General features: G+C 43.3%; 1 protein-coding gene across 2 annotated transcripts in view; it reads right to left on the reverse strand.

The window, feature by feature from the left end:
- CPAMD8 (C3 and PZP like alpha-2-macroglobulin domain containing 8) overlaps positions 1-16163 on the reverse strand; it is a 500517-nt gene that overhangs the window by 296160 nt on the left and 188194 nt on the right. For both annotated transcript variants that reach the window (XM_077253153.1, XM_077253145.1), the window contains exon 3: positions 8138-8160. In XM_077253153.1, coding sequence (XP_077109268.1) covers positions 8138-8160 — 23 coding nt within the window. The remainder of the gene's footprint in view (positions 1-8137; positions 8161-16163) is intronic.

The following is a 16163-nucleotide window of genomic DNA, read 5'->3' on the forward strand; positions in this document are numbered from 1 at the left end:
CATTGAAGGACACCATTACTTCTGAACTTTGCCCAGCTGGTAACAGTGGAATTCACACTTAGAGTGGGAACTCTTCACTCTGAGCCCTTCTCCTGCTATGTGTTAGATAATTTACCTGCTGGGTTAGTGTTGGGATTTCCATGGCTGAAATTCCATAATCCTGTTACTGATTGGTGTTGGAAGGATATTGTTAAATGGAGTTTCTACTCTCATAAGAAATGTCTTAGCGCTGTACAAATTTGCTCCTCTAGTCTGGAGGGTCTGCTGACTTCAGAGATGTGTTCTCGGAAAAAGAGGCAGAGATACTACTTCCCCATCGTCCGTATGATTGTGCTACAAATCTTTTTCCAAATGCCAAGTTGCCTGTATAATTTGTCAGGACATGAACGGACTGCTATGAAAGAATATGTAAATGAAAGTTTACATAAGGGTCATATCCGTCCCTCCTCCTCGCCTATAGCTGCGGGGTTCTTTATAGTAAAAGAGAAAGATGGTGGTCTCCGCACTTGCCTCGATTTTTGTGAACTAAACAAAATTACGGTTAAGAATACTTACCCACTTCCACTTATCCCAGACCTATATAATCAGCTTACGGGGGCGAAATGGTTTTATAAGCTTGACCTTAGAGGGGATATAATCTGATACGTATCCGGGAGGGTGATGAGTGTAAAATGGTGGTTTTAAAGTCAGAGGGTTTACTTGAAAATTCTGTCATGCCTTTTGGGTTAACCAATACTCCTGATGTCTTTCAGAACTTAATGATTTTTTTTTTATATTATTGGATTTTTTGTGGTATACCTTGATGACATTCAAATTTTTTCACCTGATCTAAATTCCCACTATGAGCACATTCGGTCTGTTTTACAGAAAAGCGGGGAAAATTATTTGTTTGCTAAATTGGAAAATTGTACTTTTTCTGTTCAGGAAATATCGTTCCTGAGGTTCATTGTGTCAGCTGAAGGGTTTACGATGGACCCTGGGATGGTGCAGGCTATAATTGATTGGATTCAACCTCGTGATCTGAAAGAATTGCAAAGATTTCTAGGGTTCGCTAATTACTATAGAAAGTGTATTAAGGGTTTGTCTCAGATTGTGAAACATCTTAAAACCTCTTACCGACCTCACACGAAATGGGGTGGATCTTAAGGTTTGGTCGTTGGATGCTGTTGGCTGCTTTGGTAAATTAAAGGAGTGCTTTAGTTTTGATTCAACCTGTTCTCCAGGAACCATTCATTGTAGAAGTGGATGCCTCAGAGGTTGGGGTAGGGACTGTTTTGTCTCAAGGTCCTAAAACTCTGACCAACTTGCATCCATGTGCATTTTTCTACATGAAATTTTCAACTGCTGAAAGAAATTATGATGAGGGGAATCCCAAGCTGCTCGCTGTCAAATTAGTTTTTAAAGAATGGAAACATTTTTTGGAGGGAGCATTTCATCTGGTTACTGTGGTGACAGATCATAAAAATTTAGCTTATATTGAATCTTCTAAATGTTTATACCCCTAGACAAGCCAGATGGTCGTTATTTTTTTCTAGATTCAATTTTTCCATCACGTTCAGACTGGGCTCTAAGAATGCTAGTGCTGACGCTTTGTCACGCAAACTTGATTACGTTTCTACTCCAGAACCTCCATCCTCCATTCTTCATCTAGGAATTGTGATTTCTATGGCATCCTCAGAATTGGAAGCTGAAATTCGTGAGGTCCAGTAGATGGCCCCATCCGCTACTCCTGAATTAAATTATTTATTCCTCCATGATGTGACGTTTCGACCAATGTTGGTCTTTTTCAAGCATATACAATACATAAAATGGCAGCCTTATATAGTGTGGTGGCACATGCACACAAATCACCAACTAGGTACTGCCTACTCAGAATAAATACAGAAAATGTGTGACATTTTTACATAATATACAATGAAATTCACAATCATCACATGCAGTATAAATATCCTATATAATCAATAGAAAATATCAAGAAAAAAAGAAATACAATGATATGACATCCCAGCCTACATAATGGCAGACCAATCATGGAAAAGCAACTGTCATGCCCTCAGTGGGCTAGTGAGTCCACCCTATATCAACACGCCCTGTGGGCGTAACAGTTTGCCCAGGCCATGGACTCCGCTGATACCCGATTCTCAGCCCAGAGAGAACTGGCTGTGCTGCGTCAGAGCCAGTATCAGCAAGTGATCTTCATGCAAACCTTGGATACCTGCTTGTCTACTCTACAGGAAGCCGAGCCCACCAACGCAACCCAGCTAGCAAAGCTCCATTAGGAACTCAATCACCCACAAGAGATGCAGACCCGCCTGTTGCACAACATGACCTCCGTGGATGACCGGTTAACTAAGGTACAGCTGGTTGCTGCTCCCCCAGTCCATCAGCCTCCGGTACAGCATCCGACAGTAGTGCCCACTACAGGACCCTGTCCTCGTCTCTGCAAGCCTCCTAGTTATGATGGTGATCCCAAGTTGTGCAGAGGATTTCTCAACCAATTCTTGCTGCATTTTCACTTATTGCCTCAGCATTATCCAACTGACATGACCAAGGTGGCGTTCCTTGTCTCTCACCTGGAGGGAGAGGCTTTAGCCTGGTTCAACCACCTAATGGAGCGGAATGATCCCATGGAGCGCTTGACTGCGTTAAGGTGAAGAGGAATCAACAGGAGGAGAAGCTTGCTAGGAATCCGCATTGTTATGGTGGTCGCTCTGCTTCTGGACAAAATGTCTGTGACTCTACTCATATAAAGCACTATTTTGCATAAAAAAAATAAAAAATACATGCCACATATGGAACAGTGTGGTGTTTCTTGAAAAATACTTCTCTTTCAAGTTGTTATGGCTGCTTCATGACTGTCTTAAATGCTTCAACTACTACTACCACCATCATCATCTTCTGCCTAGAAGCAGTCACTGCGCATAAAGAAAGTCTGCGGAGCATAGTGTGAACGCTTGGGCGGTGTTGTACACTGTGTCTGTATTATGAAGACGTTTTCTCCCACCAATAAAAGCGGTACTGCCATAAAGCGAGGAGCCATGTGCCCAATGACCGCCAGAGAGCGAGGCACCGTGCGTTCCATGAACATAAGTACAGCGCATGTGCGCAGTAGAGAGACAGTTCATGCTCCGTGTTCAGCTTTGCTTAACAATAATTAAAGGGCACAGAGGATGTTGGCACTCCCTCTGCATTTTCCCAAACTTTGCACTCCTTGTGAGAGTCCACTATGCCTCAGGGCCAGGGCAATGAGAGGGTCTGAGAAAACTTTCCCCGAACTTTTCCAGTGTTCCACTGCTTCTGCTGGAACGGAGTTGTGTCTCTCACCTGTACTCCTTACTTGGCCAATGAACTGTGACCTCTTATGCCAGCGTTTCCAGATGGGAATTTTTAATTTAAAAATAATTCAGCAAGAAGGGCCCTATGGTCCTCCAACATTGTAGTATACATGCCTGCCTCTGGAATAAGAGATATAAAGTTCTCCTTGTATCATAGGTCTGTGTCAACAACAATCAGTATTGCCTGTCACCCAAAATTTTGAGATCGCGAGGTGACGGGAAAGGCAGCGTAACAAACTCAGCCATGCGTGCAAGACTGCAAACAGTTGATACTTCCGTGTCCTCACCAAGAGGACAACTGACCATGGTCTCCCCCTCCTCCTTGTCCTCAGGCCTCCACGACTTTCGACAAACCTCAGTAATATCATTGTAAATACATCATTGTAAATACATTCCCCTGTAGTTTTTTCTCCCCACCTCATTGCAGATTGTAAGCTGTCACGAGCAGGATGGGTTTTTTTCGGTTTAATTATTGTTATCGTTATTACTTAGTGTAGATTGCAAGCTGTCACGAGCAGGGTAGTTTTATTTCTGTTTAATTATTGTATTATTGTTATCATTGTTACTTAGGACTGTTGTGTTTGAAACTGTAAATATTTTGACGCTGTATAAATAACTATAAATATTAATATTAGAACACAGAGAAGCAGGATGGAGATGTTAATTATGGCGTCATTGCTGCTCACCATCTTGGTGAATTCCTCAAAGTTTTGGAGGATGGTACATATGTCTGACATCCATGTCCATTCCTGAGATCTTATGGGTGAAGTCAGAACTGAATACCGTCGGCCTTGTTGATGCTGGTAGTCAACAACTGCCCTCTTCTGCTCACAAATCCTTTCCAAAATATGCAGTGTAGAGTTCCAATGCATGGGGAGGACATCACACACCAGTCAGTGAGACAGATGCTGCAAGTGCTGCAGAAGCACGTCAAGTGGGATGAAGCTCTAGCTGACTTTCTAAAATGGGTACGCAGAGCCTCGTACTTTTCCTAGCAGATCTGGCACCTCCGTGTCACTTTTCAGAAAATGTTGAACAATGAGATTAAGCACATGGGCCATGCATGGCACGTGTGTGAGCTCGTCTCGACACAGAGCAGCCACCAGTTTCCAGCCATTGTCACACGCGACCACTTGGCTGAGGCAGTGCTGCAGTGCTTCCAGCTTGTGACTGATGTGCTACTTGTGGAGATGGAGGCTGAAGAGGAGGAGGTGCAGGAGCTGAAGACTGTGGGGGCAACACAGATTGACGTAGGTCCCGCAATACTCGGAGTTGGTCGGACGTGCACCATCCCATGGTTGGACTGGGTCCTGGCTTCCACTTTATTTAGCCAGTGTGCTGTTAGTGTGATGTACCGTCCCTGACCACAAGCACGTGTCCATGTGTCTGTGGTTAGGTTGACTTTACCAATAACAGCATCTTGGAGGGCACGGGTAATGTTTTGGGACACTTGCCTGTGTAATGTCGGGATGCCACACCGGTACAAAAAATCCTGCATGTTCGGGGCCTCAGGGTGATCCTCGACTTTGCCCTCTCTTTCAATATACATATCCAAGCCCTTGCCTCCTCCTGCCCACTACAACTCCAAAACAGTTATAGGATCTGTACATTCCAAGAAACTGCAAAAATGTTTGTGCACGCCCTCATGATCTCCCGCTTCCACTATTGCAAACTTCTATTGTCTGGCCTCCCCTCTAGCACTCTTGCACCACTCCAATCTATCCTAAAGTCTTATGCCTGAGTAATCCAACTGTCCCTCGGTTATTCCCCGGCCTCTCCTCTCTGCTAGGCCTTTCACTGACTTCCAATTGCCCAGAGGCTACAGTTCAAAACCCTAACTATGACATGCAAAGCCTTCCACAACCTGTCTCCATACATCTGTAACATGGTCTCCCAATGTCTGACTTGGTCATGGCTTCCTCTATGCTAACCCAGCGTGCAGTCAGCGAGATGTACCATCCCTGCCCACAAGCACTTGTCCACGTGTCCGTGGTTAGGTGCACTTTCCCTGTAACAGCATTGTTGAGGGCCCGGGTAATGTTGTGGGACATGTCATTGCTTGTGCAATGTCGTGATGGCAGACAAGGCAAAATTGTGGTGGCTCGGTAACGAGTACCTTGTGATGGTCACCGCCATCAGGTTGCTGAAAACGTAGGTCTCACACGGGCCTAAAATGCAACATTTCGAGAGCAAGCAGATGAGAAATGTGTGAATTTAGTACTTTGGCATTGGCTGCGTATTTCCGCTTGCGTTCCAAGGACTGGGGTATGGACAACTGAACGGTGCGCTGGGATAAGGATGTGGACGTGCTTGTTGATGGTGCTAGTTGAGTTTGTGTGCAACTGCAGATGCAGGGCATGAGGCATCTTTGCATGCAGCATGGACAGGGGATTGGCTTGCACGCACAACATCGGAAGAAGCAGTGGTATCACCCGCAGACATTGTTCATGGAGCCTTGTGTTCAACCAACAAAGTCAGGCGCTTTGCTGCCATGTGCCTGATCATGCTTGTGGTGGTTAGGATGGGAGTTTTGCTACCCCTGCTGATGCGGGCATGGCTGGTGATGCAAATGGCCTTTTTGGGGTTATCGACACAGTCTGTAAAAAACAACCAGGCTGTTACGGTCTTTCAGTGTTCCCCAAGGCTCAGTTCTAGGACCCCTATTCCTCCATCTACACCTTCAGCCTGGGCCAACTGATGTAATGGCATGGTTTGCAATATCATCAGTATGCCGGTGACACGCAGATTTACCTATCTGTACCTGACATCACTTCCTTACTGACCAAAATCACACGTCTTCCCGATAATTCATCCTTCTTTTCTGCTCGCTTTCAAAAAGTGGACATGGACAAAACAGAATACATCATCTTTCAACCATCTCAGGCTAAATAGACATGAGAGCTGTGTATGCATCATTCGATACCACTTTAGTAAGAGGGAAAGTTTGCCCAAGAGAAAATGATTTTCCAGACATTCACAGCCTTTTTTGCACATTTTTTGCAGCTGTGATCTTCATCTTCTTGGTGGATGTGGTAAATTTCAAAGTGGTCATCAATACCATCATCGTCCATATCTCGTAAAGAGGAAATCTGGTGTTTCCCAGGGTCATGGTTATCTACATTTTGTGGCATTCCTTTAACAGTGTTCGTTACACTAGATGAAATAATTGTTGACTGTGACATTTGGATATTATTGGTAATATGTATGGGTGAAGATGAAGAAGCTTGTTCCACGGGTGTGATTATAGTTACGGACGATGCACTGCTCTTTAAACTTAGTTTTTCACAAGCATCCATCATTTTGTTTGGTTTTCCTACAACACTGATCTGCTTTCTCTAATTCAGCATCTCTCGAACATGTTGCACTTTGCCCTTTAGACAGACACATGCGTCTTTGGCAACATATTTTTGACAGGCATTTTTTAGGCCGAGTCTAACATGTGCATCTGTTACACAGATCTTCTGACGGGCATGAAACACATTCTGGTAATTGGTGGTGGCTAAACGACTAACCATTGTAGGCTGAATTCTGGATCTCAAGCCTCCCATAGCTGCTGTTATTAATCACGTACGTTTCCATTCCTGTCATCACCATGCCCCTTTTCCTGATCATTTCATCCAACGATTCGCCCGCCATATTTTTAGTAAAAACCTGCACCTTCCCAGCACCAACTGTGTAGGAAACCACTTTACTGTTTTGAAAGGTGTTTATGATGCCCGTTAACAAATTAAAAAAAAAAATTAACCCCCCCATGGGGAAATGTTTGACAGCCCATGAACTTAGTGTATGGGCATTAAAAGTGTAGGAGACCCGCTCCATTAAATTGGTAATAGGTTTTAATGAGGCCTTCCTCCACCTCTCATCATTCTCCACCACTAGATCACCAGTTCCGTGCTGCTATAGACAGTCTATTTTTGGGCAAGGGTGTCTATGATCCCCATGAAATATTTTTAAAACATTAACCCCCCATGAGCAAATGCTTGTCAGGTCATGCACTCCATTACAAGTCTCAGAGACCCACACCCCTACATTGGGCCTACTTCTTAACTCGGTTTCCTGCAATGTCTCTTCCTTATCTCTGACTACATGACCTGGGTGAACGTGTTCTGTACTGATATAGGCCAGTGAATGTTGGGCAAGAGGGGCTGTGATGACAATATTATATTTTTAAAAAAGATACCCCCATTTGGGAATTGTTTGTCAGCTGATACCCTCCATTACAAGTCTCAGAGACCCACACCCCTACATTGGGCCTACTACTTAACTCAGTTTCCTGCAATGTCTCTTTGAGCAAGGGGGGCTGTGATGGCAATAGTATATTTTTAAAAAAGTTACCCCCCATTGGTGAAACCACATCCTTGACTTCATAACATTTGGAAATAGAACCTGTCATCAGAAAAACAACAACATTTGCCTGCAGCCATTGTGCTTATCTGCAGGTAAATATCATTTCAAACATATATTTGGCTAACCACATGAAGTTATTTTTCCCTGCCACTGATCAATTCCAATTCCAGTCAACTGTGCAACATCAGGGGCAATGAGCGCATATAGCTTCTTCAAAGACAAGTCCAGCAATATCTTTGCACAGGGCTGCCACCAGTAATTTCAGGGCCCCGTACTGGCAACATTTTCGGATCCCCTTGAGACTCCACCCATATCTGAATTCTCTTTGGTTAGCACACTCTTAGTGATAATCTTAATATATTAAAAGAGCATATTTTAGAAGAAGTCCCATTCCCATGGGGAAGCAAAACATTTTTTTGTTATTCTTTTTTAAATTACTTGAAAGGTGCACTTACCTTGATTTTTACTGTGCCTTTATCTGAGAAAAGAAAAAAGAAATTAAGGCTGTGTAATGACTTACTGGAGATGGTTGTGCAAGAAAAATACAGACAAAAGAGATATAAAAAAGAAAATCTAGAGCGTATCATTTTAAATGTTTCCTAATTTTAAGGAGTTGTTCAAGGTTGGGAGAAAAATTTGCAAATACGCTATGTAACTGCAAAGTGTTAAATCGCTATAGTATGCGGTACACACATTGCCATGATTTCCTGGTATTCCCTATGTGAATACAGTCACATGACCAAATGTGTACAATTGCATATGTGCAGTCACATGCTGTCTAGAACCACCTAGTTTGTCTCAATAGAAGTCAATTGAGATAAGCCAGACATGTCTCGACAGACTCGCACCAAATATCAGGGAAATTTATTAATATATTCAGCATACTTTTGTCCTAAACCCGGATAACCCCTTTAACTTCTATAGGAACCCAAGGTAAGGGACCAGATAACGGGAAATATAAATTGTTTAATTGCGTAGAACTCTAATGTAGCAACTCAGCGCACTTTGTCTTACACTTTGGTCACATACTAAAGCAGTCAGAAAGTTAAAAATGTATTAAATTGCTTAATTACTAAACATTGCTTGCAGCAATGTAGTCAGAATAGATCATGTTCGTCAGTTAAGAAATATTGTATAAAGAGCATCTGTCAGTAGGGTGAACCCTCCCTAAGCCATCTATATGGGCATGTAGGTTATAGGTAGCTGAATAACATGATACCTTGGATGTCTGTGATCTGATGTATTATTCCAGAGAAATCCACATTTTCTTATATCTTAATGAGCTGTCCCAGGACTATGGGCCGGACACTGATCTGCATAAGAATCTGCCTCCAGAGCATATTATACTGTATATAAATGGGGGAATTACTAGTTTGAGACATGTGGTCCACGAGAGCAGAGTGTTAGTCATTACATGGCTCACACTGGCAATTCCGCCTTTCATTGAAAATAAGCTCTGGAAGCAGATTTACATGCAGGTCATAGTCCGGCCCATAGATCTTAGCAACTAATTTACATATTAACAAAAATGTGGATTTCTTTGGAAAATACATTGGATCTCAGATATTAAGGTATAATTTTATTCAACTTTCTATGACCTGCATACCCATATAGACAGCTTAGGAGGGTTGATATTACTCACAGATATTCTATAAATGTACTTGGGCCTAGAGACAAACAGCCTTTTTAGAAACACATACATGCATTTCATTGTGCCACCATTCCCATGATATATAGAAATGTGGTTCTACCAACAACATAAGGGTTTGATGTAAAGTTTATCCATTTGGCACATATTCATGCACCTACTTGTGTTAGCATACCGTGTTTTAATTGTGTTGGAAAGTGTAATTGTCTACTTTTTCTAATAAAAAGCCATCCCTTAACCCCTTCCCGACATTGGACATTTCCATACATCATGGTTGGCTGGTACTTTCCGACCTATGACGTATGGCTACGTCATGGTGATTTTGCGCGTACAGAGGTGCGTGTTTACCGCCGGGTGATTCTGACAACTGACACCCGGTAATTGATGCAGGAGTGGTGCCCGCACAGCTTCTGGCACTGTATCAACCGCAGTAATTAGCAGGCAAGCACAGGGAGGGAGCTTCCTCTGCTCTCTGACTGGCAGGCCCCCGAAACGTCATCGGGGGGGGGCAATCATTGCCATGGTGACCCGATGTCATCATGATAACATCCGAGTCACCAGAGCTAGCAAACTTGCTAGATCAATGTAGCAAGTTTGTCAGTGCAGCGCTGACAGTTTGTATAGCATAGGAATGAAAAAAGTTCAAAAAAATTGTAAAATTATAAAAAAAAAATCAAATCAAATAAAAATATATTGTACCCATAAATAAATATTTTTTATGGAAAAAAAAGTACACATATTTGGTATTGCCACGTCCAGAACGACCTGACCTATGAAACTGTCCCACTAGTTAACCTTGTTAGTGAACACTGCAAAAGAAATAAATAGCTAGGTACAAAACAATGTTTTGTCATCATACCACTGAACAAAAAGGTGAATGTAAATTTAAAAGGTATCGCTGAAAATGTCATCTAGTCAAAAAAAACAAGCAAAAAAAATTTGGGTCTAAAGTTAATTTTTTTGGGAAAAAAAATGAAATGTTCATTTTTTTCCATCCACATTATAAAAATTCCTGTGAAGCACCTGGAGGTTTAATAAACTTCTAGAATGTGGTTTTGAGCACCTTGTGGGGGACCCTTTTAACAATGTTGTCACTTTTTGGAATTTTCTGTCAAATAGACCCCTCAAAGTCACTTCAAATGTGATCGTTTTGTAAATTTTGCTGAAAAAATTAGAAATCACTGGTCAACTTTTAACCCTAATAAATTCCTAACAAGAAAAAATTATGTTTCAAAAATTGTGCTGGTGTAAAGCAGAGATGTGGAAATGCTATTTTGCATGAAATATCTCCCCTAATAACCTCTTAGTGACAGAGCCAATTTGGTACTTAATGACCAAGCCAATTTTTGCAATTCTAATCACTGTCTCTTTATGAAGTCATAGCTCTGGAACGCTTCAAGGTATCCCACTGATTCTGATAGTGTTTTTTCTTGACATATTGTACTTCATGTTAGTGGTAAAAATTATTCAATATAACTTGTGTTTTATTTATGAAAAAAATGTAAATTTTGCAATTTTCAAACTTTTAATTTTTTTACCCTTAAATAGGAGAGTGGTGTTGCACAAAATAGTTAATAAATAACATTTCCCACATGTAAAGTTAACATCAGTACAATTTTGGAAACATAATTTTTTTTTCAATAGGACGTTATAAGGGTTAAAATTTCACCAGTAATTTCTCATTTTTCCAACAAAATTTACAAAACCCTTTTTTGGGGACCACTTCACATTTGAAGTGAGTTTGGGGGGTTAATATAACAGAAAATACACAAAAGTGACACCATTCTAAAAACTGCACCCCTCAAGGTGCGCAAAACCACATTCAAGAAGTTTATTAACCCTTCAGGTGCTTCGTGAGAACTAAAGCAACGTGGAAGGAAAAAAATTACATTTTAATTTTTTCACCAAAAATTTTTTGGGGAACCACATTTTTTTCTTTTCACAAGAGTATCAGAAGAAAATGGACAACACAATTTGTTGTGCAATTTGACTTGAGTACTCCGATACCCCTTATGTGGGGGAAAGCCACTGTTTGGGCGCATGGCAGGACTCAGAAGGCAAGGAGCACCGTTTGACTTTTTGAACGCAAAGTTGGCTGGAATCAATGCTGGGTGCCATATCATGTTTGGAGACCCCCTGATGTACCTAAACAGTGGACCTCTCCAATTCTAACTCCAACCCTAACCCCAACACACCCCTAACCTTAATCCCAACCCTAACCACAACACTAACCCTAATCCCAACTCTAACCGTAATCCCAACCATAACCACAATAAACCTAACCACAACCCTAACCACAACCCTAGCCCCAATCCTAACTCTAGCCCAACCCTAACCCTAGCCTAACCGTAACCCTAGCTCTAGCTCCAACCTTAACCCTAGCCCCAACCCTAACCCTAGCCCAACCCTAACTCTAGCTCTAGGCCCAACCCTAACCCTAGCCCTAGCCCAACCATAACCCTAATGAAAAAATGGAAATAAATACATTTTTTATATTTTATTATTTTTACCTAAGGAGTTAGGATTTGATTTGCTATTTTTTATTTTAATCATTGTGATAGGGTCTATCATAGTGATCAAGATTAACCACTCCCCTATTGTTGCAGGGTGCCGGGTGGCAGATCTCAGTGGGTGCACTGTCATGCGCCCGCCATATTCTTTCCGGAAAAAGACACCAACGCCCGGGGGACAGGACAGGAAGATGCAGGAGGGCCCAAGGGGTTAAAATTGAAAATTAAAAAAACAACACTTACATGTTGCATTCACCCAAGAGATGCATTTAAGTGCAGAAAAACATTCAAATTAGCTATCCATTATTTTCCAACTACCTATCATAGTTTCTCACCTTACCGAAAATCCAGAGGAACCAGCATCTTCATTTTCCACTCCTTGCCTTGGGAATTTGAGCAAACCAACATTAATGTGGTGAGACAGATGCTTCAGATTAACGGCAATATAATTAATACACCTTTGCTTTGTTTTATCTCTCTAATTCTAGCAAAGTTCAAGCTCCAGAATAATTTGCCAATCTATTAGATGGCTTTGTGGAAGGGAAAGGGAGACTTTAACGCAGCTTTTGACTTGGCTATGGATAACTAATTGTAGCCTGGAGCACTTGATCAATATATTCCTTTTTTTCAGCTGCACATGATTTTTATCCGAGACTGGAATAGCCATTTATCAAATATGACCTCCATTGCTTGCGCTTTACCCATACTATCTCCAGTACATTCTTGGATCATGCGCTTATTACCATGAGCGTCTCATTAGCTTCCACCATTCCACAGCTTCCTCAATGGATGCTGAACACATTACTGTTGGAAGACTTATCATTCAAATCTCATTTCACAACCAACTGTTTGGGAGTTCCATAAATGTGTCATTAGAGGAGTCTTCTTGAAACATGCTACACTTATTTAAAAAAAACAAAAACTTTTTTCTTGCATATTATGGATTTAGACACCTTTAGTGATGAGCGAACGTGCTCGGATAACGTCTTATCCAAGCATTCTCGGGTGTTATCAGAGTATCTTGGGCGTGCTTGTATATTATGTCGGGATTGCCTATTTGTTAAAGAATCCCCACATGTGTTCAGGCTGGCTAACAGCCGCAAATCATGCAGCTGCGGGGACTCGTACATAATACACGAGCATGCCCAGATGCTTGGATAACACCCGAGCATCCTCCAATAAGATGTTATCCGAGCATGTTCGCTCAGCACTAGAGACCTTCCATAATGTTCACCATGCAAACCTTGAAGTATAAATTACTACAAAAACATTATTTATTATGCTCCTTTCTCATATCCAGGGCAAAGAATGCCCTAACGAGATGTAAAAAGCATTATTCGTTACAAAAATGATATTAAATGTAGCAAGTCTCTGGCTCACATGCTCAGGGCAAATCAGCTGTACACCTAAGTACCCTTAAGTGTTCAACTCATCCACAGTACATCATCATTCACTTGTGTAACTTGTTATTGTGTTTTATGGATAATATGAAGCTTTATTTAAAATATATTATTTAAATCCATATACTAGCTGTTACAGAACCCCCCAGCACCCAGAATATGTTATGCAGTTATTTGTATATATAATAGGTTCCATGTGAGATATACACTCACCGGCCACTTTATTAGGTACACCATGCTAGTAACGGGTTGGACCCCCTTTTGCCTTCAGAACTGCCTCAATTCTTCGTGGCATAGATTCAACAAGGTGCTGGAAGCATTCCTCAGAGATTTTGGTCCATATTGACATGATGGCATCACACAGTTGCCGCAGATTTGTCGGCTGCACATCCCAAAGATGCTCCATACAAGGCAGGATGGATCCATGCTTTCATGTTGTTTACGCCAAATTCTGACCCTACCATCCGAATGTCGCAGCAGAAATCGAGACTCATCAGACCAAGCAACGTTTTTCCAATCTTCTACTGTCCAATTTCGATGAGCTTGTACAAATTGTAGCCTCAGTTTCCTGTTCTTAGCTGAAAGGAGTGGTACCCGGTGTGGTCTTCTGCTGCTGTAGCCCATCTGCCTCAAAGTTCGACGCACTGTGCATTCAGAGATGCTCTTAGGCCTACCTTGGTTGTAACGGGTGGCGATTTGAGTCACTGTTGCCTTTCTATCAGCTCGAACCAGTCTGCCCATTCTCCTCTGACCTCTGGCATCAACAAGGCATTTCCGCCCACAGAACTGCCGCTCACTGAATTTTTTTTCTTTTTCGGACCATTCTCTGTAAACCCTAGAGATGGTTGTGCGTGAAAATCCCAGTAGATCAGCAGTTTCTGAAATACTCAGACCAGCCCTTCTGGCACCAACAACCATGCCACGTTCAAAGGCACTCAAATCACCTTTCTTCCCCATACTGATGCTCGGTTTGAACTGCAGGAGATTGTCTTGACCATGTCTACATGCCTAAATGCACTGAGTTGCCGCCATGTGATTGGCTGATTAGAAATTAAGTGTTAACAAGAAGTTGGACAGGTGTACCTAATAAAGTGGCCGGTGAGTGTATGTCCCTAATGCATCAGCCCACAGGCTGCGCCCCTGGGCAGAGGAGACAAGATATCCCCCTTCTGACCTTTCCCACCTTTGTAATTCCCACAGTAAATATCGGCAGGCTCCGGCCCCCTGCGGCTATTGTAATGTATGTCTGGCCTGCCGCTTTTGAATGGGCCTGCCCTCTGTATCTGTTGTGATATATATTCTGTGTCCTGTGAGTAAAGAGTTGTCACACTGGAAATACGTGGAGAAGCAGTGATATTTTATATGCGCCCATGTAATCAAGGAATTCCAGGCAGCGTCCTTCATTCAGACTCCAGCCAAAGCAGAGTGGACCTCCTGACCCATGGGGTGGTACTGGAAGAGGTACTCCAGCACAGCAGACCCCGTTACACTGGTGGCAGACAGCGGAATGTGATACCCCATCTACAGGAGGAAAGGAATGAATGGAAAACAACTACCAGAAGTTAAAGATGACTACATTAAAAGACCTGGTGGAAGCTCAAGGGTTAATTGCCAGCAACAAAACAAAAGCAGATTTGATAGCAGCCATCATGGAACACGACAGTGCAGCGCCCCCCAATGAGAACGTGGAGGAGACTGAATTCCAGAGGGAGGTAAAGAACAGACTGGCATTCTATGGCCCAAACCCTGCAGTAGAGATCATACGAGAGGTGATGGCTGATGTGCGTACTGATCTGAAGGAAAAGATGGCCGAGCGGACAAGGATAGAGCTAACCAAGATGGAGATGGCAGAGCGGACCAAAGTGGAGCTGGCTAAGAAGGAGATGGCAGAGCGGAGAGAGGAGAGTCAGTAAGCAGGGGGAGCTCTGGCCTCCGACCAGGTACCTTCAACAGTAAGCCACAAAAAAATCCAGTATAATGCCTTCCGACAGTTGGGGGAGGCAGAGGAAGACATTGATGGCTTTCTGCAGGACTTTGAGCGGCAGTGTGCCCTTCATCAAGTGAAGCCGGAGGAACGGGTTCAGATTCTGGCCAGCAAGCTGACATGCCGGGCAGCGGACGCCTATCGCACGGTACCTGAGCGGATCAAAGAAGTAATCTTGGCCCGGTATGCGCTGACACCAGAGGCATACCTCCAAAAGTTCCGCGGACTTATAAAACGGGTAACGGATACCCACGCTGAATGGGCTTGTAAATTACGGCGGTCACTGCTACAGTGGGTACAAGGGAGCCAAGCAACCACTAAGGAGGACGTCCTCCAGCTCTTCTTGTTAGAGCAATTCTTTAATGGACTAACCCCCAAGACACAGGAATGGCTTCGGGACAGATGACCAATGACTCTTGAGGAGGCCGCTTGTCTGGCCGACGAACACCATGATGCCAGGAGGTCTCAGTCGGCCGGATCAAAGATGGTCACAAGGGGTCCTCCCATGGGTCTGGAAGCCCCCAAACCACAGAAGATTGTCGGGGGACCAGCTCAAAACCCGACCTACCACAGTCCCCCTGGGGCGCGATGCCACATCTGCCATCAGCTGGGCCACCTGCAAAGACAATGTCCCAAGCGGGCTCAGCATACCCAGTGGCCAAAGGCGTGAACAGCTACCTTCAGCCGGGCCGCTGTACACTGCTACCAAGGCGAAGGTGATCCGGCATTGGGGGCTATGACTAACCAGGGGATGGAAGAGATGGAGGAAGTGCTGCATGAAGTAGACCCCGTGCAGGCGGCCCGGGCAGATAATCGACAACAGCATCGACAGGTCGTGTGGGTTAATGGGAAACGTATGCAGGGACTAAGAGATTCCAGAGCAACTTTGACCCTTGTGAAGTCTCATCTCGTCCGGGACCAAGAGAAGACGGACCGGAC

Source organism: Ranitomeya variabilis, chromosome 1 (assembly GCF_051348905.1).
Source record: "Ranitomeya variabilis isolate aRanVar5 chromosome 1, aRanVar5.hap1, whole genome shotgun sequence".
Classification (NCBI taxonomy): domain Eukaryota; kingdom Metazoa; phylum Chordata; class Amphibia; order Anura; family Dendrobatidae; genus Ranitomeya; species Ranitomeya variabilis.